This window comes from Lonchura striata, chromosome 9, assembly GCF_050655825.1.
Source record: "Lonchura striata isolate lonStrDom1 chromosome 9, ASM5065582v1, whole genome shotgun sequence".
NCBI classification, from domain to species: Eukaryota; Metazoa; Chordata; class Aves; order Passeriformes; family Estrildidae; genus Lonchura; species Lonchura striata.
Genome location: NC_140711.1, coordinates 27,617,897 through 27,643,526, shown reverse-complemented (window position 1 = coordinate 27,643,526; position 25,630 = coordinate 27,617,897). Strand labels below are relative to the sequence as shown.

Here is a 25,630-nt window from a genome sequence, read left to right as displayed (position 1 = left end):
GTGCCTGGTGCTTGTGAGCTGAATTCAGGGGCCTGAGCCTGTCCCACATGAGTGAGGAAGCAGGCCGGTCCTCTCCCACCATTCCCCCAAAGCAGGGCTGTGCCAAGCCCACCGTCCCTCTCCTCCCCCTCCCATGCTGTGTTGGAAGATGGTTTTTATTCATCTCTGCCTGACCTCTCTTTGTGCAGGGCGGATGCTCCCCGCCGTGCTCCCTGGAGCACTCACCTCGGACCCCTCTGCCGCCTCGTGTTCCTCAGAGAAGCTTTTGTGTGTTTGCTTTCCTACCCTGAGATTTCCATGGAAAAGCAAGGCGTTTTGCAAGCGCCAAGGAGTGTGAAATAATAGCGTGGAGCTCTTGGTTTTCCCAACTTTAGTTGTACATATGCTGTGCAGGATTGGTTTGGTAAAGAGCCTCTTTAAAAAAAGCATTTTATATCTATTCAGAAAGATGTATTCACTAAGAAGGAATAAATTGTGCTAGATGTTATGATTTTTACTGGTGTGCTACAGACACAAGCTTCTCCCTGCTTGCTCCCAGGTATCTGTAATCTTTGATTCTTTTCCAGGAAAAGGAAATTCTGTTACTTGCTAAGGAAAATCTGTTATAAAAAGCTACTATTTTGGAAACATTTTCTGTGCACTGTGGTAGGCTCAGCCTCCCTGTACGCTGTCACGGTAATCTTCATGGGCTGAACGTCACCGAGGGAAGCAAGGAGCTTTCTGTCCAAACGGAAATCTTCCTAGGAGAAACTCTGACTTTCACCTCAACACCTGGACCCATGTATTCAGCTTAATTCTAGGAGAGAAGCTGCCAGAAAATACAAGAAAGGACTCGAGTGGAAATCCTTATGCCAACATGATGATAATTCATTTATGATAGATTTGGAGCAGAATTTGCCAATCCCTGGCAGCTCTGTGCCAAAATCAGGTGGGTGAAAGAGGCTTTGGGGACAATTACACCCTTGATTCTGAGCCATAATGTCACGGAAGGTGGAAAGCTTTTTCCACATTGCTGGGATTCTTAGTCATCCCTTCCTTAAGCCTGAGGCACACATAACATCATTTTTCTTTAATGCTTTGTACAGCAGCTCCTCAGCTCTGTGACTTGTGAAGTGCCACTTTCAGAATCCATGTTACGTGATCTGAGAGCTCACAGCTGTCCAGGTCAAACTGGAAAATACCAGGGGGAAAGCAGCAGCCTCCAGAGACTGGTGTCACCGATTGTCACTGTGGGTGACACCGTGACTGGAGTGTGTCACACAGCCTGTGCTGAGACCTGGGGGCAGAGTGGGAGCACAGCTGGGCTGACACACAGAGCTGGCACAGCAGCCTGCTCAGGGGACAGCTCTGCCATTTCTTCCCCACAGCCTCCCATTTCTCCAGGACATGACAATCCCACGCTTTTCTGGATAAGTACAGGAATCATAAAAAATGCAGTGGTATTGGACAAGCACTTTTCCACCTCAGTCTCCATGGCAACACCAGCATCTCTGGCATCTCATCAACATCTTTGGGGATGTCCCAGGTAAAGGACATTGGAAATGTGTACACTTTAATTATGTGTTTTGTTTTGAAAAAAAAATGCTGGGAATGCTTTGACCTGTTCACAATCTAGGCAACTTCACTCCTCTGAGAAGGTTTAGGATGTATCTTTCCACCAGCTGGAGTTTCCCTCATGTTAACCTCTGCAAAAAGTGACAAAACCACATTCTCTTCTGTAGCCTCTCCTGTTATTTCAGTTCCTGGTGCGCTAGAAAATCCAGGAGGATTAGTGACTTCCTCATTCTTCAGATCGAGCTCTGGGGAGAGGCCTGCGGAGCCGACACTGCCAAGTGTCACACGCTCCGTGCCCGGCTCCCAGCTCTCCCGTCCGCTGGTTCATCACTGCCCTGCCCTGCCAGCAGTGCCAAACATTCCCCTTCTCCTTGAAATTCCTGGTTCCCAGCCATGCTGTCACTGCTGGTGTGCGCGGAGAGCACCTGGCACACCTGCAGAGACCCGCGCTGGGGCTGGCCCGCCCGCGCTGCGGGGGGACGGGAGGTCGGGGGAGGCTGCGGGTCCCGGCGGGGTTTGCGGGGTCCGTGGGGTGCAGGTCCCGCTGAGCTCGGGGCTCCGGGCGCCGTGCGGGGCAGGAGGGGGCGCGGAGGGGACAGCGGGGATAGTGGGGTGGGACAGCAGGGACAGCAGAGTGGGACAGCGGGGATAGTGGGGTGGGACAGCGGGGAGAGGTGAGGTGGGACAGCGGGGACAGCAGAGTGGGACAGCGGGGAGAGGTGAGGTGGGACAGCGCGGATGGGCACCTAGAAGAATTAGGGGAGACCCTCGGAAAGGGCCGACCAGCGGCGTTTCCGTAGTGTAGTGGTTATCACGTTCGCCTAACACGCGAAAGGTCCCCGGTTCGAAACCGGGCGGAAACACCAGCCAGGTGGCTTCTTTTTCTTTCTTGCCCGCCGGCGGCAGCACGGCTTTCATCCTCTCAATCTCCGTGCCGCAATTAATTTATTTAATCCGCGGCGCGGCAGGAATATTAAACCCGTTTTTTATCCCAATTTCGCGAGCCGCCCCCGGCGCGGAGGCCGGAACTCGCGTCCCGGAAGCGGCGGCGGCGTCAGCGGGACATGGCGGCCTGAGCGCGGCGCCCGGCGCTCTCTGCCCTCCGCAGGTGCGCGGGGCCCGCGGCGCTCGGGCCGGCCCGGGCGGGGCCGGGGGGCGCGGCGGCGGCGGGGCCGGGCCGCCGAGGCGGGGAGGGCGCTGCGGGCTCCGTCCCGTTCCGTCCCGCCCGGCGGCGGGGCCGCGCCGGGGGCGCCGCGGGTGCCGTGCCCCGATCGCTGCCCCGGGCCCGGCGCCGAGCCGGGACCGCTCCGGGCCCCGGTCCGCCGCGGAGCAGCCGCCCCGCGGAATGAGCGCGGGCCGGGCCGAGCCTCGGGCCGCTCCCGGGCCCGGCTGTGACACGGTGTGAGAAGAACCGGGCTTAGCCGGGCTAATCCGGGGGGGCCGGGAGCACTCGGGGCTCTGCCCGCGCTCCCGGGTCGAGCAGCGGCCGCCAGCTCGCTGTCCCTGCTGCTGCCAGGCTGCCCTGAGCGAGGACGCTGTTCGGACACTCCTCTGTGATCGCTAACTCTGTTAGGGGGTAAAAAAAGGTGAAATCGTGCATATAAATTGATTTTTTTTTTTTTTTGCTTTTGCTTTCGCAGACCAGAAAGTGTCTGCAGCGCGTTCCCAAAATGCAGTATTCCCATCACTGTGAGCACCTGCTGGAGAGGCTGAACAAGCAGCGAGAGGCCGGATTCCTCTGCGACTGCACCGTGGTCATCGGGGAATTCCAGTTCAAAGCACACAGGAATGTGCTTGCCTCCTTCAGCGAGTATTTCGGGGCCTTTTACAGAGACGCATCTGACAACAACGTTGTCTTGGATCAGACTCAAGTGAAAGCTGATGGATTCCAAAAGCTCCTGGAATTTATTTACACAGGAAACTTAAACCTTGACAGGTAACATGCTGTTAAAGGGGAATAGGGAAATAAACTTTGTGGTAAGGCAGAGATGGATTTTTTTTAATAACATCTGGAGAAACAAATAGCAGTGGATGTGATGAATATTAACAACTTGAAGTTCCTGTTTGTTTGCTTTGAAATACCACATGACATGTGAGTGCCAAAATAAAGGTGTGTTGTCTGATATTTCACTAAGTGTTAGCTTCAGTCTCCTGCTGTTTCTGTCTGCTTTGGGGGAGATTAAACATCCTGCATGATTACCAGGAGAGCGAAGGACAAGTGTGTGTCTGGGGGTGAATTACTGTAGTCTTTTTTTTCAGAAACACACAGGAACTGTGGATGTGGTAGACATTTAAGTCTGAGGGATGGGTGAGGATAGGCACAGTTTTAAGTCACATTTGTTAGAATTTGCATGATCTGTTACTTAAAATTTTATATTGCGTTGCCTAAAAGAAGTCACAGAAAATGTGTTTCCCCTCATTACTGCATTGATTTTGTGCCTGTTGTGCTGCTTCACATACAGTGAGGATGCTTTTTTCTTTGCAGTGCCTTTTTCTCAGCAAAGGAGATTTGTCTCTCATGAAGGATGTACCAAGTCCAGGATTTTTACTTCTTTCTCAATGTCTGATGTCAAATGCAGGCTTAAAAACTTTTAGTTTCTAAAGTGTCGAAACTCACACTCAGTAATTTAAGTACACAGATACAGGGTGGTTTTTTTAATTAGCTACAGGCATTAACAGCAGCAGAGCTGAAGTTAGTGATTGGTGCTTTGCCAGTTAGATGTGAGCAGAACTGTGCGGGGTTCATGATGTCCATCTGGGACTGCAGCAGGAGGGTTTCTGGATTTTCTGAGCAGGTGGCTCTCTGAAGGAGGAGAAAGGTGGAGGTACCAAGGAAGGTGAAAATACCATTCTTACCCAAAGAGAACTATTTGGCTGTAGGTGACACCTGTCGTTTTGTCCTGTGACCCTTCAGGGATTGATGGAGCTGCCTGCAAAGTCTGCTGTTCTCAGAGGTGGTGGGTGACATCAGGAGGGGACTTTGAACCCAGCACTCGCATAGTACAAGATACTGAAACAGTTGTGCTCATATGGAGAGCAATCGTGGCAAGTTGTTTATTGTTAGAATGAGGTTGTTTACTGTGAATCTCTCTTTAAAGTGCTGTAAGTCCATAAATGCACTCATGGTACATGTTGCCACCTATTCCAGATGGTTTTTTCCATCAAGGCATGTGTGGCAGAAGCTGAAAAATAGAGTGTAGTGGTTTAAATGAGGATTTCCTTGGTATTACTAGTTTCTGTGTGCGGCTGATACATAATTAAGACTATTTGCAAATTGTTTTATAAAACAAGATTAATGTTTTATTCAACTGCCATGGGAGTGCTGAGGTGAATGCACTGCTAGTGAATTACCTGAGATCTTGGCCAGAAGGTTTATGAAATGGTGTTTTATGTATTTTATTTTCCAGGGTTTTACCCCTTTGTGCTGTTATTTCAGAGCCGTTTGGACCAACAAGCCCATGTCCAGCCCTCAGCAACTTACAAGTTGACTTTTAACTTAAAATTCTACAAGAGGCATGTAACTGAAATAAAATCCGCAGTTTGAGGGTCTGTAGACCCCACTAGACACAGACCTGCAGTTCAGGAATAATTGACATTTTAGAGCCTTGTGGCACTACAGCTCCAAGAAATTAAATGTTACTGTGTGTTCTCAAAGTTACATTTTCTGACAGTATAACTCTTCTGCAGCTCTGTGTCTGTTTGTGATACAGTTGATGCAGAACAAATGTTTGCTTTGTCCAGAATGTTTCATCCAAGTCTTGTTTCCTTGCAGCTGGAATGTTAAAGAGATTCACCAGGCTGCTGACTATCTCAAAGTAGAAGAAGTGGTCACTAAATGCAAGATCAAGATGGAGGACTTTGCTTTTATTGCTAATCCCTCTTCCACAGAGACATCCAGTATCACTGGGAATGTTGAAATGAACCAGCAGACCTGCCTCCTGACTCTCCGAGATTACAACAATCGGGAGGAGAAGGAAGATGCTGCTGCAGCAGAGCTGGTTCCACCACAGGCAAAGAAAGCAGCTTTAGAAAAGAAATCTCCACAACCCAAAAAGCGAAAGAAGAATTTCAGCCCCCCCAAAAGCACGGAGAAGAAATCCCTCCAATATCAGAACGAGGTGGCTGAGAACACGTCCTTTGAGATGTTTTTAGATGCAAACAAGCTGGCCACCCACATAACAGAGCAGGCAGCCCAGGGGAGCGACAACTCGGAGCTGCAGCTGGCGGCGGTGGTGGAGAGCGAAACGCTGGCGGCACAGGATATCCTGGCCCAGAGCATGGCAGCCAAACAGAAACGGGGAAAGCCTCAGCAGAGCTGTGCCCTGAAGGAGCACTGCATGTCCAACATAGCCAGTGACAAGAGCACTTACCAGCTGGAGAGCTCAGGGGAGGAGCTGGACCAGAAGTTCTCCAAAGCCAAGCCAGTGTGCAACACCTGTGGGAAGGTGTTCTCCGAAGCCAGCAGCCTCCGGCGGCACATGAGGATACACAAAGGGGTCAAGCCCTACGTGTGCCAGCTCTGTGGGAAGGCCTTCACCCAATGCAATCAGTTGAAAACACATGTAAGAACTCACACAGGTAAGCCACTGGCCGTGTCTCGTGGGCTGTGGAGTCCTGGGATCACACACAGCCTGGGAGTGCAGCACTAGAAAGATTCTGACTTCTTCCTCTTGAAATTTTGTCTGCTGTCACTGTGCATGCAGGGGTAGACCCAAATAACATTAAATGTTTCAGCATTTTTCAGTACTAAATCATAGTTTCAATAGCTAGAGAGGACTCTGTTATTCTGAACATCTTGATTTCTGGGAAGACTTAGGAGAGCTGACTGTTCTTCAGCTGTAGAGTAGTGGAGTGGCCAAAAGCCACTGTCAGTAGAGCATGAAAAGCAAGCTGTACTTGATACAAGAATTTCTGTTGCTGCTTTTTTTTAAACTTCAAAACCTAATATATGTTTGAGAACAAGAGTGGGGAAAAAATTCAGTCTTATAACTTGTTCCATTGGGTCTTCAACAAAGGTAGGAGGTTGGCTGAATTACTACAACATTTAGGATTTTATTTTGTGCAGCTGAAACCTGTGATGGTGTTATAATCTCTGCATTCAATAGCATTACCAGGAGCTTGTGTCATATCAGACATGCAAGAGAAATCACTTAGGAGCACTTAAACATTTTAATCCAGCATGTCTGACTTAAAAAGGTGATGAACAAATAATTGGGAAGATGCAGAGGAGAGGTCCTGTGCTTGTCTTTCCATCTGTTCTGTATGTTTTTAAAGCTCTGAGCAGAGGTCACAGTTTTTCCAGGAAGCTGTGAAAATGTAGGAAATCTTGAGGAACAGCTGCAGGAGAACACCTTCCTATTCCTGTGACTTAGGGAGAGAGTTTCAAACTGTCAGCCAGGGTCTAAGCAAAGATTCACACACTTGATTGCAGGATTCAGGGACAGTGCTGGTAGGAATGCCAGCTGTACTTTGTACCTCTGAGGGTGTTGTCCTGGGAACTTTTGCAACAGTGGGGAGAGAATTCCATGGTGTTGGTTGCTCAATGGCATGCATGTCTTTTACTTTTGAAGTTTTTATGTACCCTATTTACTCATGAGATTTGATTGTGCACTCTCGGAGTGGCAGAGAAAGGCATTTTTATACTTTCTAGGACTGCAGAGTTGCACAAGCCCTTAGAGGGGACAATTCACCACTAAGTGGACATAAATAGTCAGAGAAGTACCTGTAACATTCTGCAACAGACGCTAATGAGAAATTAGGGAGCACTAGACTGTATGTTGAAGACCTGTTGCTGTTGGACAAGCAAGAAAAAAAAGATAATTTGTTCATTTTAAATATTCAGAATGATGAACAGACATAACCAGCTGAGCGTCTGAAACTGAAGTGGCAGCATTCTTAAAATAATGTGGAGAAGCTGGCACTATTGAAAGCATTATTACTTCTTTTTTTCCCTCCCAAACATAATGTGTTAAAAAACATTCCTGTTATCCTCTGTGCTCTAGCACGTTCCACTTCAGTGGACTGATTACAGGATTTTCCAAGATGTTATTTGTAAGAAGTATTAGAAGAGACACCTGAGCTTTGGTCAGGTCATGGATTGCAGAGCTTTCTTATGTAAATACAGAGAGCACGAGGGTGTTGTTTTCCACCAGGGGAGAAGCCATACAAGTGTGAACTCTGTGACAAAGGCTTTGCCCAGAAGTGCCAGCTGGTGTTCCACAGCCGGATGCACCATGGAGAGGAGAAGCCTTACAAATGTGATGTCTGCAACCTGCAGTTTGCAACCTCGAGCAACCTGAAGATCCACGCCAGGTAGGCACAAGTGAAATCTTGCACATGCTTATCCTTGAGTTTATTTAAACAGAAACATTTACTCCAGTGTGAGTAAGAGTTACACATGAAAGTGATATCTACTTCTTTTCTTGTGGGGCTTCTCTCACAATGCCTAACAGTAATTGTATGGAGCTGCATTAGTTGGTCATTAAGGAGGAGATTTGTGCTGGATGAATGTACAGCCTGAGTCTGGTATCCTTCCTTTAAACTACTTGTAGCACCAGAGAGGAAGTGGGAAGTGAGAGAAGTTTTGACTGCCGTCTGCATGGGGCTTTTAGCAACTTTGGCAGGAATGATATTCCCATAGAAATCTCCCATGTTAGGAATCATCATCTTATATTTCACTACCCTAAAGCGCACAGCATGCTGAGTTCCCACAGGCCGGGAACTGTGGTTCAGTTCAGCTGCCTGGGGAACCACGGATGTGCCAATGGCAGCGGGAGCAAGCCGGGAGTTTTGCCCGCAGGACCTGTGCACTCACACCAGCTCTGTTGTGCTCGGTTGTTGCCCGTTTGCTGTACCCCAGAGTGGTGGCAGGAGCAGCAGGGGACAGAACCATCCCTGTGGCTGTGGGAGCGGTGGCAGGAGCAGCAGGGGACAGAACCATCCCTGTGGCTGTGGGAGCGGTGGCAGGAGCAGCAGGGGACAGAACCATCCCTGTGGCTGTGGGAGCGGTGGCAGGAGCAGCAGGGGACAGAACCATCCCTGTGGCTGTGGGAGCGGTGGCAGGAGCCGTCCCTGTGGCCGTCCCTGTGGCTGTGGGAGCGGTGGCAGGAGCACCAGGGCACAGAGCCATCCCTGTGGCTGTCAGAGCGGTGGCAGGAGCCGTCCCTGTGGCCGTCCCTGTGGCTGTGGGAGCGGTGGCAGGAGCACCAGGGCACAGAGCCATCCCTGTGGCTGTCAGAGCGGTGGCAGGAGCCGTCCCTGTGGCTGTCAGGGCGGTGGCAGGAGCAACAGGGGACAGAGCCGTCCCTGTGGCAGTGGGAGCGGTGGCAGGAGCCGTCCCTGTGGCTGTCAGTGCGGTGGCAGGAGCAGTAGGGGCTGTCCCTGTGGCAGTGGGAGCTGTGGCAGGAGCCGTCCCCGTGGCCGTCCCTCAGCGGGTGCCGCTCGCGGTGTCGTTGCAGGAAGCACAGCGGGGAGAAGCCGTACGTGTGCGACCGCTGCGGGCAGCGCTTCGCGCAGGCCAGCACGCTGACGTACCACGTGCGGCGGCACACCGGCGAGAAGCCCTACGTGTGCGACAGCTGCGGCAAAGCCTTCGCCGTGTCCAGCTCGCTCATCACCCACTCCCGCAAACACACAGGTACGGGGCGCTGCGGCCTCCTGGACAGGGCACGGCCCAAAAATCCACCTTGGGATTCTCATCCAGCTCCTTCCTCGTGCTGTTTTTCCTTTGATTCCAGTTTTGGGAGCACTTTGTCTCATTGGACGTTATCTTCGTTTCGTTTCGATTTGTTCTTAATGCGTGTTCTGGTTTTTATGTTGAAATAACAACGTGCTTGTGTTTCCTTTAGGAGAGAAGCCATATATCTGTGGCATTTGTGAAAAGAGTTTTATTTCCTCTGGAGAGCTCAATAAACATTTTCGGTCCCATACAGGTCAGTTTTCAGACAAGCTGCTTCCTGCACCATAAATTTTAATCTGCTTTTACTCTTTTGCCTTTAAAATACATTGTATTGGTCTGTACTTGAAAGTAGAACAGTTTCTTAATTTATATATGTCTGGGTTAACATAATGTAAAGAAAATATTCATTCATTTTTTAATTGCCTTTAAAGTAGTATCTGTGCCACAGCGTAGGTGATGTATGATTGAGGCTTTAGTTAAAATGTTTGGGTCCTCTTGCTTTGTTTTAAATTGTTATTCTGGAAATTATTTTATTCTAATAGAGACACAGACAAAATAAAAGTTACAAAGCTGTATTTCAAAGTAGAACATTGAAATCTGTTATCCTATGTCTCTGACTGTATTTTTTTTCCAACATCAAGATTGTTCTCACTGCCAAACCAATTTTTTTCAGGTGAAAGACCGTTTATCTGTGAAATGTGTGGAAATTCCTACACAGATATAAAAAACCTTAAGAAGCACAAAACAAAAGTTCACACAGGTGAGTTTGTTGTGCAATGAAAGGTTAAGAAACCTTTAAGGTTAAGAAACCTCTTTTGCCTTCCATGCTGAATAAATATTTTTGCTCATCCTAGGCTAAAATTAGAAAACAAAGGAATTTTGGATAGGAGTTGTTTTTAGGGCCAAAAGCATCTGTATCCAGTCTTGTTCAGCACTGGCTCCATACCCCTTGTCCTCTGTTCATCCTTGTGTATTGACCATAAATGCCTTGCCTCTGTCATATGGAAGAGGGAATAAATTGTGTCTGTGTACATCTGGACTGGGAGGGAGAGGGTGAGAAAATGAACCATGTGCAGAGACAGCATGGAATTTAGGAAAGCCCCAGTGCAGCAGGAAGCCAGTGGTGAGGGCAGGACAGCACTGAGTGTGGAGAGGGCCTGGCAGAGCTGGGGGGATGATCTGGGAGAGCTGCCAAGGCAGGCCAGCTCTCATGGAGAGACAGCAGGCAGCCAGGAGTGCCTCAGCACTGGAATAACAGACTTTGAAGCATGCTTTGGCAGAGGAAGGGTCAGATATCTGATGTGGCTTAGTCACAGAGCCTTCCAAGAGAAGTGGCTGGCTGCATTCCAGCAGGAAGGCATCAAGGAACATACTAACAGGGTTTCAATTAAAAATAGAAAGTAATTCTTCAAGTGACTGGATAAAGTCTGTAATATATCTGGCTGGAATGGAGTTAAGAAATGTTGTCTTCCAAAGAAGTTTACAGACAAATGATGCTTTGTACACTGCTGTTTCAGTTAAACCAGGATGCTTGGATTTAGATCTGGTTCTGAGACTTTCTGGGGTGGAAAATCTGAAGGAAACTTCCATTATTACATTTTTTCCAAAGATCCTTTGTACACTGTGATGCTAAGGGTTTGTTATCTTCTGTACTCAGCCAAGTAGAGATCATGTTGGAATGCATCATCCTTCCAGTTGTCACACTACAAGGTTCTGACAGTCATTGGAAAGGGAATTTACAGAATCCGTGCACAAGCTTTTGAACATTTCTTTCTGTTTTTTTTTTATTGTTGTTTCCACAGGACCTGAAACTTCCCCTGATTCTACTGCACTTGATAATTCTTTCAACGAACAAGAATCCATTCAGAGTCAGAAAAGTCCATTATCAGAGTCCATAGATGTGAAACCCTCTGAGATGTCTTTGGCACTTCCTCTCCCCATTGGGACTGAAGACCATCAGATGCTGCTCCCCGTGACAGGGAGCCAGTCCCCTTCATCAGAAACGTTACTGAGATCTGCTGTGACCGGATATTCAGAACCTCAGTTCATTTTCCTGCAGCAGTTGTACTGACAGAGCAGTGCAGAATCATCCAGGTAGTTTGGTAGTGAACTTGGGAATGTTTGGTAAGATGAACACAAACAACCAGTCATGCTCTCAGAGTTGGACATGTTCTTTGTTTTCCTCTGTGTAAAGACACCTGTAAGGCATTTCCATTGTGCAGTGCTGGGTTGTGCTAATCTACAATCAAATTTCTATTTGTGATTAACACTGATTTCCAGGAGATAATTCTGGCAACACACCTGCCTTAAGAATTCTCTGTTACATATGTTAATGTGCTTTGGAGTTCTCTTCCCATATTCCTGCTGAGTTGATGTGTCACAGTGTCATTTGAGAACAGATATTTTAAGCCATAGTTGATAGTTGAGGAAGTTTAACCCAGAGGCGTAGGGAGAAATCATAATTTGGATGTAATAGTAAGCCTGCACTCCAAGGTGCTAGAATGGCCCCTGATGAAGGCAGGTCAGTGCTCTGCTGAGGCTCTTGCACAATTTGCTGCCTGCCAGAAGTGCCATCTTCAGGTGGAGCCTGACCAGAGTGAAAGGTTTGGGTGTTATTTTCCTGACAACAAAAGTAAAGGAGGGTTAATTTTTGTCTGAAGTGTGGCAAGTGGGAGGGTCCTAATGGCATAGATACTCCTGGGTCTTCTTTCCAACAAATTGCCTTTCTTTGTTTGTTTGAAGTGAATCCAACATTGTTGTATCTTGTCTCAGATTTATTTTTCACATCCTTAAAACACCATGGGTTTCCCACAAATAGCAAAAAAGGAGAACTGGGACATGCATGTTGTAGATGAGGCGAAAAGATGGAAAAGATGCAGTGATTAATTAGTGAGGCTTTTTTTTTTTTTTTTTTTTTTTTTTTTTTTTTTTTTTTTTTTTTTGCTGTAGTGCTGCTGCTTCTTGTGCTAGACGGGGTACAAAAGAGGAGATAAATCCTGCCCTTCACTGTGAAAATAATAAGTGAACACTACATGAGGAGGCATTAAAGCAGATTGATATTCTTCCAGGCAAGGTTTTGTTAGAGTTTGACTGATTTAATTAAAGTTTTTTGTATTGCTTTACCTCTCATGTCACTTGTCCACAGTAACTGCACAAAACTGGTACCTAGCAAGGCCCAGGTAGATAGGCTTTATTACTAGCAACAGACATATTTAAAAAGCAACATTTTAATGTCTTGGTAGGGTCATAAAAAGCTAGGTGACAATAGAAGTACTTTTCTACTCCATTTTGCCAGTTTGTGCCATTAACAATTGTAAGCATTATTGTAATAATCAAACAGTAATGAAGTAGTCATGATACTGTACCAACAATGCATTTAAAGTTATCCTTTGTTGGTTATTTACTTGGTGCTAGCATTTATTTCCACTGATGCCTTGTGTCCAGACGTTGATAAATAGAAGAGCATAGAAGATACCTCTGAACTGATTCTGTTCTACATGGAGTAATAATTAATCTGCACCTTAATTAAACAGACTTGTGGAAAATTTCTTGAAGGATTTCATTTAAAGAGTCTGAAAATGGTCCCTTGACTCCTGAGTGTGACTGTAATTTTTTTTTCTCCTCCTACATGTTTGTATTTGTAAAGTAATAGACCTTTTGCTGTTTTGTGTTGATCATTTTAGTATGGGGCATGTTTTTAACCTGCTGCTTGGTTAAATTTTATGCTTTAATATATAGTAGATTTGCTGATGAAGCCCACTGTGGCCAGCAGGAGTACAGCCATGTTCAACAGGAACATCTCTAATGCAGGAATCTCACACTGTCCTCACTGGGAGATAGTTATTGCAGAGACTTTAATTTCCCTGCTTGTCTGTCCTACAACGCTTATGAACAGCTGATGTTCATAATGCTGGCAAATGACAAAGGATAAAGTTCTCTGGTATTTTATTTTTGGCATTTCCTTTTGCCTCTCCCCTTGTCTCTTTCAGCTTCTGTTGGTGTAGCCCCTGAGGGATTCCTCAGCCTTTTAAGACTGAAGAACCACAAAATCGGGATTTTGACTGTGTGTAGCTCGTACTAAGCTCCCTCTTTGCTGTCTCTCTCTGAAAGTAGAGCAGAAATCTTGGGATAGACATAAGTTTAGTCATGAATACTGAGAAAGAAAATGCTGTACAACCGATAACTTGCAAATTTAAACAGCTTTGGAAGACAAATTAATGATATGCTGCTGGTACCTGAGGAAAAGCAGCTCAGGATAAACATATCCAGGATAAATGACCAGGAGAGATAATAGCTCTGGAGAGAAACCTAAACAATAACTACATTCCTACATAGAAAATGCATTCCATAACAGTGTTTGTTTGGACTGGTTTTATATTTCTAATATTATAGCTTATTACTGTATTCTTAGATTTCAGACTTTTTTAAAAAATACAGTGCTTAGATTTATACAGGATTTGTTTAGATACTTATAACAGTAACAGTTGCTTTATTAGTCATTTAGTTTTCTTTATAGAGAAGAAGATATTCATTATTTTTTACAAGACAGCAATTTTAACCTTTCTTAATAGAATACACAGGCTTTTAGTTTTGTCTTGGAGCAATAATTTAGTGACCTGCACTCTTGAGTCCCCATCTGAGAATCTTGATTTTTATCCTCATCTTTCGTGAAGATATCTCAGCTGCTGAGGTATGATCTCTACCAACTGTATTCATTTACTAGAATATAGATTTTAAATAAATAAATATATATAAATATATATATATATTTGTAGGTGTGTTCAGGCTGTAGGTCTGAACCTTCACCTGTACCTTTTGCCAATAGATGCATGGAAATCAGCTGCACATGTAAGCCCTAGGCTTAAGGATTCTGGGTTCATTTTGAAGTACAAGGCTTATAACAGTATTGGTAATTTTTGTAAGGGATTAATAAGGGAGAGCATGGAATATTTCTAGGCATGTGTCCTTGCAAAAGAAAAGAAGGAATTTCAATAATTCTGTGAAGAGTAATACAAAGAATGTGACATGTTTTGTCACACTGCTGTTTCAGTCAATTTTGCACTGAGGTTGGTGCAAGTTTTGCCTGAATAGCTTATCTGCATCTCTAAATCTCTGAATTGACTGTTTGATAGTGAAAATATCTCCTTGTATCACATTTGCTTCTAAATTAGTGCCTCTAAGTGGGCACAAAGCATGACAACCTTTCTGAAATCACGTGCTACAAAACAATTTTCAAGGGCAGACAAGTCCCACATGAAGGATTTCAGGACTGTGATCCAGGAGAGGCTCAATAAGTCTTGCAGCACTAAGTTCAGATAAGGACTAATAACTGATTTCTTTGGTTAAATTATTTTTAAAGTATCTGCCATGTATATACAATTTTTCCTCTGTTATTTGTATATACCTCAACTCTCAATTTTATAATTCCCTGGGAAGGGAGGGAGTTGTACATATTTAGCCTGAAGTGTTTTATGTTAGACTTTAATAAACTTGTTTTATAATTTTCCCTCACCTTGTGTCTCCTGTTTATAACTACAAGGGGTAGCAACAAAAGCAGAAGGGAACCAGTCAGACACAGCCCCTGTCTCCACCCTGGCATGAGGACCATGGAGCACACAGTAGGATTTGGGGGACCTCTGCTGCACCCCTGCCCTGCTGGATCAGTCACTTGCCTTCATTTGCCTCCCCTCTAAAACTGGGGGGGGGGGGAAATGAAGCCTTTCAGCAAGTACAGTGAGGTCTAAAAGTTGAAAAAAAAAAATTTCAGAGTTGGATTATGCTTGCTTTAGCTCCTGAATAACTCAGAAGAACATGGCAAAAAGAATCTAGCCTATGTAAATTCTCTTATTCCAAACAACACAAGATACATCTAAGAATTTCAAGGTCGGAGAAAGGAAGAAATAGAAGTCTCTAGCATGGCCTTCTTTAAGCAATACAAGGTTTTGCACAAATAATTGTTTTAGTTTGGAGGAAGCTGTTTATACAGAATTTGGTAGGAATTACTCTGCAGCCCTTTCTTACAAAGGAATATCAAAGAAAACTGTAACACATGAGCTGTTTTTATGGATATTGTCAGTAATGAAGAGGGCTTTATGAGCTGCTGTTAAACAAGAGTTCAGATAGATTGCAAATACTTCAAACACATACACCAGGCACTTTTAGATGCCATTTTACCTGATATAGTTTGACTGTGATATTGTTGCCATCTTATCACATCACTAAAACCAAAATACTGCTGTTGGTAGAGTTGGGTACCTGTTAACTGCCTCAGATGAACAAATGTCATTCATACAAGTAAATTAAAATTTAATTTGAGCAGTGAAATTAGACTGAACTTCATATACCTGACAAGGTGAAGAAAGATACATGTTAAAAAATACCTGTTTGAATCTTGCAGTGGTATTTATAGCAAGAAATTCTGTCACCAGTGTGACAGTACTGACACTATCAGAGTGTCACCTGCAATGATCCAGAGCAGCAGCACTCAGAAAAGTACCAACACAGGATTATCAAATGCTTTCAAAATTAAGGAATGTTCATAGCAGATTCTTCTCAAACCACCATGTTTGGTGTATCCCCAACTTCAGTTCTCGTTGCTGCCTCTTTCCTGCTGACCAAGAGTTAAAATACAGAGCTGGGTGTTCACAGGGTGATGTATGGACTTTGTGCTCAGCACGGTGACTGCAGGCTGGGAGGGCCCTGTGCAGGTGTGCAGAACAAACATTCCTGCTCTGGGTTTAGCTCTAAGTCCTTGGAGGATACCAGGGGCTCTTGGAGCAAGAGCCTGAGTAATTTGTGTTTGGGGATGAGGGCAATGAAAAAAAAACAACAAACCAAATGACAACAAACCTCCATCCACGCCAGCTCTCACAACTGCCCTGGTCATTTCAGCTGGGGAAGAGGTGTCCAAATGTCTTCCTGTTCCTACCCCATCACAGTGATAATACAGACTCAGAACAGCATCAGGTACACTGCTGCTTCCCAGCTGTTTTTACTTTCTTACATTCTTCCCCTCATGCTTTTGCTCTTGTACATACAGATCATTCTGGTACTTTATGCTAATATTTAACACGCACATTTAGAGGGGCAGAGGATTGCAATAATGAAGGGCTTGGAGCAAACCTCTGCTGTCCTGTTGACTTTTTGTGTTCAGGAACATAAATTAAGTCACTTCTGCAGGAATGAGAAGAGTGAATGGAAAAAAGGAAACCAGCAGAGTGATTCCTAAACTTACACAAACCATTAAAAAATGTTTACTGTTACATGGATATGTTGTCTTACTCATGGGTAGGAATTGCCACAGGGCTACAATGATAAAAATGTTTTTAGGCAGTTCTCATGAGATGAGAAGAAATGACAAGATTTGGTGGTGGTTTCTATTTGTAGTATAAGAAACAAGTACATGCTACAATTTAATCAAAATTCCATGTTTATCCCAGCAAACTGGGTTCACCAGCTTTCATTCTAGCATGGCTGTGGCTTAATGCTTAAATTCACTTACCTCGATTTTAAAAAAGTCACTACTGGAAAAAGATCAAAAGGATGCAATTGCTAAGGAAAAGGAAAGAGTTAATGGAGAACAGTGCTAACAAATGGATTTACCCAAAGCTCTCAACATCAGCAGGAATCCGACTCTGCAGGATACCTGATCTGCTGCCCAACAGCAGTCCTGGGTGTTACTTTTGTCACTGTACTCTGCCCGGCTACAAACCTTTCCATAATTACAGACTTTTAATAGATGGATCATGATTTAGCAACAAATTTTGAGGCAATTGATATTTTCTCTCTGTCGCCATTTCAAGCAGGCGTAGATTCCTCCTGGACTCAAACCCCGATGAAACAACATGCAGCAAGTGTGATACTGATATAACCTATTTTACTAGAAAGCAGGTAGGGAAAGCTCAGGCTCTGGGAGTGCCCACGAGTGGGCCTTGCTCAAAAATACTCGGAGATGGGGATGATCTCCAGAGTGGGCCTTGCTCACAAATACTCGGAGATGGGGACGATCTCCAGAGTGGGCTTTGCTCACAAATACTTGGAGATGGGGATGATCTCCAGAGTGGGCTTTGCTCACAAATACTCGGAGATGGGGATGATCTCCAGAGTGGGCCTTGCTCACAAATACTCGGAGATGGGGACGATCTCCAGGCTGGCGTTGGCGGCGCCGGGGGCCACGGCGGCGCAGCGTGGGCTCCAGTAGCGGTGCTTGGCCAGCCCGTGGGACTGCTCTGCCAGGAGAACCTCCCCGTCCACCTCGTAGGGAGCCACGTCTGTGCAGCCCAGCTCCAGGCGGCCCACTGTCATCAGCTCCGAGAATGCCTGGAACGAAGGAAACCGGGATTTAACACAGGCAGCACGTGGCACTTGGTCCCTTCAGAGTGCTGATCTCCAGGGAGTCTCATCCCAGCACTGTGGGACTCAGATTCAGACAAAGAGAGAAACGAGAGTTTCTAGCCAGGTAGAAACCTGGGGAAGAGTTGGAAAATAATGTAAATAATTCTTTATCTCTCTTGTTATTAACATTGCTTATAGTTAAGTTCTATCACTGTGTATCAAGCACTTTGCACCAATACTGTGGGTTGTTTTCACTTCAGGACCAATGGAGTTGGTCCTCATGAAGCTCTGTATAAAAGAGTAGTGTATTTTGAATAAATCGGAGTTTTACTCTCAGAGCTTTCTCATTCCCATCCTGCCCTGACAGCGACACAGCACCACCATTTTATAACCACATTAAAAAGCCCAAATAAATCAGGTGTCTTGTTCACTAATTGCTGTAGTCCTCCCAACAACAGAAAGACAAATTAGAACAAGCAAACCCCAGCCTTCTCAGATGAGTTCACAACCAAACTCTTACCACACAGGTGCTTCTATCAATTTTGTTCCCCCAGATGTAAATATGGGTAAGTGCCATGTTGGAATGCATTGCCTGTGCAAGAGCTACAAGTCCTTGGCCAGTTATATTGTTGCTTACAACGGATAACCTAGAAAACAGAGAAAATGTGTGCCAAACCATAGAATTCCCATATCTTAGTTAAAACGAAGAATTTAACTATGATTTAGTCTATTGTTATATTTCATACATATATAGAACTTTTTTATCTGTAATATAATAATTTATTTGTATCAAAGCCAGTCCTACTCTGATATCTTTTTCAGGTTGCCAAAGGCAGTTGGCCTCTGGACTTATTCCATTTCTCAAAGCACTTTCCTGACTCTTGCAACCAGGTTGCTCACTACTGCGTTCTTCAGTGTCAGTGACTTTGCTGCACGGTGGCCAGGTCTCATCTCTAGTCTGCTTTGAAGCCCAAGTCTTGGCATTTATCCAGGCTAAGCTTTGATCTTTGTGAAGTGGCAGTTATTTTTATATTAGAGAACCTGCAAGGCTTTCAGAAGCAGCTCGCAGCCGCCACCTCCTCAGTCTGCTGCTTAAAACTAATGGCTTCAGGTAACACCTTTGATCAGCTTTTATGTCCTTCTGGCAGGGATTTAACGCGGCTGCAAAAGACACCCTGATGGAGAGATTACAGCTCTTCTGGGTTCACCTGGAAGCGAACTTAAACAGAGGATTTTCTTAAGTGTTGAAGATCAGAACTAACAAATATAGTGCCTTATCCCAGCGTGGAATCTGATTATCTCAAAATTCTGGGGGCCTACAGCTCTTGTTTTCGTTTGCACACCACAGGGACCTGCGGTTCAAAGGCGCAGAAAGAGCGAAGATATCAATGGCCTCACCCTGCACCCTCTCAGAGGGACTGTGAAAGCTGTGAGAGCTCTGAGCAGACCTGGGGCTCACCCCCAGCACCCCAGGGTGCTCCCAGGCCTTGGAGCAGCTCACACTGATGCTTAGTAAAGAAATCCCAGTCTGTCACAGGTTTGTTTCCCCAAGAAGGAAAAATTGCCTAGAACATTTTGAACTTCCTGACTTTCCTGTTGTGATCAACATGAAGACACAGAGCTGTGATGCCATTTCAGCCATTGCAAAGTGCAGGTTTCCTACCTGCAGTCTCTGGGGAAGCTGTGCAAATACTCACGCCTGCAGAGTCCTGTTCCGTGTTGCCAAGGCCTGACTCAGGCAAATGGCTCCAACATCTTCTATTCGGTTTGCACCGAGATCCAGGATCTCCAGGCTTCTGTTCCTTCTTAGCAGCTCTCCCAAAAATTCCACACCATCACAGATGATGTTATTACTGAAAGAGAGATGCACATTTTTAATTTTTTTTCTAAGTTGCTAAGAAAATGAATTTCTAATGTGCCACATTTAATCACTCTCACCAGCTAAGGTCAAGGTATCTCAGGCTGGAGTTTTCATACAGGGCCTCACACAGTCGTTCTACACCAAAATTTTTCATTTCATGCTTGCCCAAATGTAGTTCCACAAGAGAAGAATTACTCCTCAACATCCGAGCTATATGAACTGTGGTCTCTTCCTAGAAACATACACTCAATTTTATTAAGCTGGACTTTAGGATAAGATACAGCTGTGCCTCAGTAAAAGAGTGTTATGCAACTAACTGCAAGATCTCATCATCAGTAGTTTTGTATTTTATATATTGTATAAAGATAACCACAAAACAACATGCTATGATAAAGCTAAAAAGGAAAAAAAAAAGATAAGAAAAATACTATAGGGATATTTGCAGTTTTACAATACTGTCTACATTCCTGCAAATATCAGTGAAGCATCAACATTTAATTATTCCTAATCAGTTTCCCTCCCTGATATTGCCCTTAAAAACTGAATGTTTGAGTAAGTCTTTGCCAACATTTGAAAGTATTTTGTAATTATGCTAATTATGTCATACAAGAATGAATTGGTCCAAGTTTTTACTTGATCTTGGAGACATTTTCCAACCTTAAAGGTTCTGTTAATTGTATGCAAAAGAAACAGGACTTCTATGGGAAAAAAAATTGTCCTGCCATTCTAAGGGAAAGGAAGTTTGTTCAAAGTTTTCCTGTTTAGTTAAGAAATTAACTGAGTGAATACTGTGAGCCAAAAATAAAGGGAAAACACAGAAGCCTCAGAAGATGATAGAGCTGAAGGTAGAAACAATGACAAATAGGGTCTCTGACAGGTCCAGACCAGGTCCTTACTGTTAGCAATAACAGTAGCTTAAATTGACTTCTAGAAGAGGGATTAGGCAGATCAAGCCCAGCCTTAGAAAATAAACTATTAAAATCAGTTCAAACTGTTAAATTTACCTTTGGGTATTGAGGAGGGTCTGGCTCTCATGACAGTTTAATTTTGTTATCCTGCCATCAGGAAAACACGGATCCTGTCTCAGGCACCTGAGAACAGCTGCCAGACAGGTGACTCCACCTCTACCCAGCTCTGCAGCAGCAGCAGCCATGCACAGAGTGAGACAGCAAAACCACTCAGCCCAGAGAAAGTGGGGATTGCTGCAGTGTCTTTCTTCCTTAGGCTCAGGTAAACCACATCCTTTGTGCTCCCCCTCGTTTCCTGCTACACAGCGTGGCTCCCTCTGAACAGTGCAGGAAACTCCACGTTCTAACAGCAGAAGGAATACTTGCTTCTCCAACACCAACCCCTCTCCATTAGCCCATTTTAAAATAAATGTACCAACAAAGAAATTTTTAAAAATTTAACCTTCTATTTAAACAGGTGCAGTCAATGACCACACAAAACATACTACAGAAAAATAATAGTCCTGCAACCATTTTCTCCAGTTTGTAAGGAATTCCAGAGAGCTGTGTAGTTCAGATGTCCATAAATACATCAGTACTGACTTGACTTATGCCCCTCTCTCTGAGCTGACTCCACAGTCACTCACATACCTGTTGGCTGGATAGCAAAGGACGATTTAGGTTTATGGCTTTGAGTGATTTGTTCTGTGTCAGGGCTATGGCTGTTGCTGTCAGACACTGTGGGCCCTGGAAATGAAAATAAACTCTTTAGAGAAACCTGTTCAGTGTATAGATCAAGCTACCAAATTGTCATTGCTATTATTTCTGCCTTCATCTACTCTGGAGGTAGAGAGATGGGACTATAGCAGGCAACTGCTTACAGACACATAACAGATTTTCTGATAATACCAATGCCAACTGCTTATGGAATAGCAGAGTGAAATTAGACTAAGTAGTACAAATGACTTGGCAACTCAGAAAATAAAAAGCAAGAATAATGGATCTGAAAAAATACTTGTCCATTCAATTGATCCTATATTTTGATTTACCTGATTTATGAGGCAAAATCAGCTTATGTGTGTTTATCCACCTAATATTTATCCACCTGGTAAATTCATATTTAGTATGAATTGGGCAAATTTAGAATTTTTTTTAAGAAATATCCTTCTAATTTTCCCTCTATTTTATATTTATGCTACTTTTCAAGTAGGCTGGTCTGTACCAAAGCCATCTCATCTTAAAGCAATTCTATCAACTCCCTACCAAGCACACACATACCAAGCTTTTGAATAAATCCTACACTGCCTACACTTCCCTTGTTCATGTATTCATAACACCTTCACACTTCCTAAGGGGCATTTCTCCTTCTGGCTCAGAAGCAAATTCTGAATTTCCAGGAGACAAATGTAGGCTTTTAAAAGCAATCCACAACTTCCTGAGTCACCCTGTGCAATGTGTAGGAAGTGTCAGTGCCCAGCTCTAGGAGGAACCACATTGTCCAAGAGTAAATTTAGTGCTTTTCTACTCAATTCAGCACTGCTGTGCTTATGTCCTTTATGGGTCAAGCTCTGAGAAGAGCAGCAGAGCTATGGGATGAGTGACTTTCAGGGATTGCAGCACTGCTAACTTTAGAAGGAAAAGATTCTCCAGGGAATAAGAAGTCCATTCTTCAAAATGAAGTATACAGGACTTAGCTCAACAGACAGGAACAGCAGAAAAAACCCTCAGAAAATGTGCAAGCCAAGCACTTGAATTCCTAGAGAGACCTGGTGGCTCTAAAATATTCCCAGTTCTGTCTTCACAGGTGCTTTATGCAATGTGCCTTTCCAAGCACACATTGCAATATTATATATTCTGTTACCTCTGGCTGTCACAAAATCAATGACAACAGATGGCATTTCCCTCTCCTTAAGCACTGCAGGACCCTTGTAATACCCTAGAAAGACTTATGTCTTATTGCTGATAATTTTACTGGGTTACTCACCACATCACAGTCTCCAAGATCCAACTTCTCTAAGGCTGAGTTAATTTTTAGCATTGAAGCAAAGAACAGCCCACCTTGGTTTCCTATTTTGTTTCCAGTCATTCTCAGGTGCACAAGACTTTGATTGCTCTAGACAAAATTTTAAAAATATATATATTCCTTTAAGATGGCCTTAAAACAGCAGAAAACAACACTGTCCTGTTTTTCATGTGAATTTTGCTGGTTATCACACAGAGACAAAACAACCTTCCAGAAGAATTGTGTCTAAGTGATAACACTGGCTCAGCTCTTGGCTCAGGCTTCCCTCAGTGGCACCAAATATGAGAGCCTGCAAGCAAAATTCCTCTATTTTCTTTCTCCCAAGTTCATTAATTTTGTCACACTCATTAACATAATCCAGGCAAATATTTCTGCCTAAATTGGCATCCAAGATGCAAATTGCCTTAATACTAATTTATATCTGGTAAGCCTTGTATGAGCCCAGCATTGTACATCTACTGCACAGCCTCAGTGTTTTGGAAGCCTGTCAAATTTAGCTGAAATCAGTTCAGGGTTCAAAGACTGTGAAGGAGGAAGAAAGAGCTCATGTGAGTCTCCTTTCACAAACACAACAAATCATACACACAAGTCTCATTTCCTTGGGAAACCACATTAAAAATAACAAACTTGAGTTTGTGGTGCTGCTGTAAGGCAAAGTTTTGAAAACATGCCTCAGACATCTTGAATCAATACAAATATTGATGTCAAAGTACAGGCAAATTTAATTTAATTTTTTGGGGGGAAAAAAGGGAAAAAATGATGGCATTATATATCCTGTAGCATAGCATTTTCACACTGAAAAAAACAGCTGCAATAGTTGTGCTTTTTATGGACAATTATGTCTTTTTATGGATAATGAAGTCTTAATGGCAGCACAGTGCATCTTTCTCCTGTGTGAAATCTGATTTCTGAAGTGTGCCTTGGGAAACCAGGCAATCCCTGTGACACAGCAGCATGCTGAATGGAGCAAAGACAGAGGCTCCTTTCAGCCAGCACTGGTGTTGGCAGCACAGCCAGTGCTGGTCATCAAAAGCAAAAAGATCAAAGGAGATGCCATTGCCTCCATCTCCCAGGCAAATACTCACATGGAGTGCTCCTGCTATCAGCTCTGCCCCACTTGTGCCAATGTCATTGAACATCAGGTTCAGATACTGCAGAGTGGAGTTTTCCTTGGGAGCAAACAAAGCAGGAAGCAATGAGAGGGTTTGTTTTTTGTTTTTTTTTTTTCCAAAACACAGCTGTATTTTTCAAAAAGGAGATACATATACAAAACTCTGCCCTTTGCAGCATTTCAGGCAGTTCATGAGTTGGAGAAGTAGTTAAAGAATGCCAAATTATGTCAGGTGATGAGGGCAAGGCATAAAATCTGTCATGGGGAGGGCCCTCAGGGGGCCTGAGGAGCCACCCAGGAACCCTGTGCATGAGGCAGGTGGTCAAGCTCAGATGCACAAATTCAGGAATTTTGTGAACCTAACAAATTCTAGGAACACAGGCACAGGGTGACAACTCACTATTTTCCACCTGTATCCCAGTGCTTACAATGACAAAAAGGCTGCATTAAAATTCCCTGTGTTAAACCTATAAAAAGGCTAACAGAGATTATAAAATAGCTGAAACAAAGGCCCTGGCACACTTGGCACAACCATTACTACCCCCTTTGTTGAATTGAACTGTGAGCCTAAAAGCCCCATAGTTTATTCCATCATTCTTTTCTCAGGACACTGCAGCCAAATATCCAAAGGCCTTCTACCAGAATTTAAAAATCTCCACAGAGAATACAATCTGAGGTTCCAGTAGGATGGATTGGGATGTGATAGTCAAAGTTATTGGAATTTTGCCAAACCAGCTCATTCTAGTCCTCAATATAAAAATTACTATAGACAAATAAATTACAAGTTGCTGAAAGATAAATATTTCTTGGCACCTGGAGGATTGTTGCCATGATCTTGGCTCCAGCATCAGTCAATAAATTATAGGCCAGATCCAAACCTGAAAAAAATGAAGAATAAGGAACGTGACAAATGCATACCTGCATTGAACTGATCTTTGAACAAAAAGAAACAAAGATGAACTAAGGCAGAAATCAAGACTGATCACATTTCCTTGTATTATCACAGCAATGTCAAACACACAGGGAAAAATCTTACCTGTGACAAAGGCAGCTTGGCCTAAGACAGAGGCAAGAACTCCAAGATCATCATCTGTAACTCTTGGCACAGGCTCCAGATGATTATTTCCAGCTAATTTTAATGTGATTCCTTTTGTAGTTCTGCAGTAACATAAAAATGTAAGGACATGGGGAGAAGTAAAACAATAGAGAGAAATAAATTCTCTCTCCAGATCAGAGGTGTGTCCATGCCTGCCCTGACTGGAGCTCTTGCACAGGTGATGTGATCCAGGCAGTGCTCAGTGCTCAGCACTGCCCTTTCTGCAGGCACTGCTCATGCTTGTACTGAAAGCAGGAATAGCCAAGATGAGGGGAGGGCAGATGGAAGTAAATATTATCTCAGAGGTTACCTCATCATCTTCTTTTTCCTTGCTCTCTTTCCTTTATTTACTTTATCCTGCCCTCAGGATCAAAACCTAACATAAACCATTTCATTTTCTCAGGTTTTTTGCCCCAAAGGACAATCAACTTTGATCCCAGCACTGTCCATGAGAAGAAGCAGTATCCAGACCCTTAATGAGAGGGAATTTGGGTGGTTAATAACTTGGCAGGATTCAGTGACAACTCAGGGAAGTATGACCAGCTGGAAGGTAACTGGATGCAGCTGAAGCTTTTTAAACAGGAGTGAGACACAAAGAAGGGAGTTAGGATGAGTAAACGCTGCGTTTGGCTTCTTTAGGGGACAGAAAGGCACCGTCCTGTACATTTTTCACTTTTTTTGATTTCACTGCTTGTAAAGCTGCCCAGAAAGGATATATAGCTACAAACTTCTGCCAAGATGATGTCAAGATGAGTCAAACCAGAACTTCAGCAGTAAATGTTAAATTTGATTTATGTTTAAGCCTGAAACTGCATGAACTTTCTCATTTTTCAATTCCTCATCCTGCTACCCCGTTTAAAGCTTTCAGAAGCATCTGAAACACCCCACTTGTTATTTTCTTACATTTCATCATTTTTATCAGCTTCTTTAAGCACACGAGCAATGAAGGGGTTTTCAGGCTGGCTCAGATTTTGACAAGTCTGCACATAATGCAGGTGAAGATCCGGAAGAACCGACATGACCTGC

At 44.1% G+C, this 25,630-nt stretch overlaps 2 protein-coding genes and 1 non-coding gene across 6 annotated transcripts; 2 read left to right on the top strand and 1 right to left on the bottom strand.

Moving 5' to 3' along the window:
* Nucleotides 1-2,344: 2,344 nt before the first annotated feature.
* Nucleotides 2,345-2,417, top strand: TRNAV-AAC (transfer RNA valine (anticodon AAC)). The gene has a single exon. It is a non-coding gene; the product is annotated as a tRNA-Val (tRNA).
* Nucleotides 2,418-2,508: 91 nt separating this feature from the next.
* MYNN (myoneurin) lies at nucleotides 2,509-14,743 on the top strand. Of its 2 annotated transcripts, none has more exons than XM_021548195.4 (8): nucleotides 2,509-2,662; nucleotides 3,195-3,490; nucleotides 5,327-6,132; nucleotides 7,707-7,866; nucleotides 9,012-9,190; nucleotides 9,402-9,485; nucleotides 9,906-9,992; nucleotides 11,035-14,743. In XM_021548195.4, the coding sequence occupies exons 2-8, from the start codon at nucleotides 3,225-3,227 to the stop codon at nucleotides 11,301-11,303; spliced, it is 1,851 nt and encodes a 616-aa protein (XP_021403870.1). In that variant the 5' UTR covers nucleotides 2,509-2,662; nucleotides 3,195-3,224; the 3' UTR covers nucleotides 11,304-14,743. The 2 variants fall into 2 exon arrangements, with proteins under 2 accessions (XP_021403870.1, XP_085444152.1); XM_085588026.1 differs by lacking the exon at nucleotides 2,509-2,662 and adding an exon at nucleotides 2,936-2,953.
* A 2,348-nt stretch (nucleotides 14,744-17,091) lies between these two features.
* LRRC34 (leucine rich repeat containing 34) lies at nucleotides 17,092-25,623 on the bottom strand. Of its 3 annotated transcripts, none has more exons than XM_077785738.2 (10): nucleotides 25,508-25,623; nucleotides 24,545-24,666; nucleotides 24,322-24,386; nucleotides 23,483-23,566; nucleotides 22,359-22,487; nucleotides 21,026-21,121; nucleotides 19,505-19,659; nucleotides 19,264-19,419; nucleotides 18,087-18,213; nucleotides 17,092-17,551 (listed from the first exon to the last, which is right to left on the bottom strand). In XM_077785738.2, the coding sequence occupies exons 1-10, from the start codon at nucleotides 25,621-25,623 to the stop codon at nucleotides 17,348-17,350; spliced, it is 1,254 nt and encodes a 417-aa protein (XP_077641864.1). In that variant the 3' UTR covers nucleotides 17,092-17,347. The 3 variants fall into 3 exon arrangements, with proteins under 3 accessions (XP_077641864.1, XP_085444157.1, XP_031361470.2); XM_085588031.1 differs by lacking the exon at nucleotides 25,508-25,623 and adding an exon at nucleotides 24,915-25,054; XM_031505610.3 differs by lacking the exon at nucleotides 23,483-23,566.
* Nucleotides 25,624-25,630: the final 7 nt, after the last annotated feature.

Bases quoted from the DNA above. Each gene is read 5' to 3' on its own strand.
- MYNN (XM_021548195.4), top strand. From the start codon at position 3,225: ATGCAGTATTCCCATCACTGTGAGCACCTGCTGGAGAGGCTGAACAAG. The intron at 6,133-7,706 runs GTAAGCCACTGG...GTTTTCCACCAG, and splicing joins ACATGTAAGAACTCACACAG to GGGAGAAGCCATACAAGTGT. The intron at 9,191-9,401 runs GTACGGGGCGCT...TGTTTCCTTTAG, and splicing joins CCACTCCCGCAAACACACAG to GAGAGAAGCCATATATCTGT.
- LRRC34 (XM_077785738.2), bottom strand. From the start codon at position 25,623: ATGTCGGTTCTTCCGGATCTTCACCTGCATTATGTGCAGACTTGTCAA. The intron at 24,387-24,544 runs GTAAGATTTTTC...CATTTTTTTCAG, and splicing joins CCAAGCTGCCTTTGTCACAG to GTTTGGATCTGGCCTATAAT. The intron at 17,552-18,086 runs GTAAGAGTTTGG...CCTTCGTTCCAG, and splicing joins TTGATAGAAGCACCTGTGTG to GCATTCTCGGAGCTGATGAC.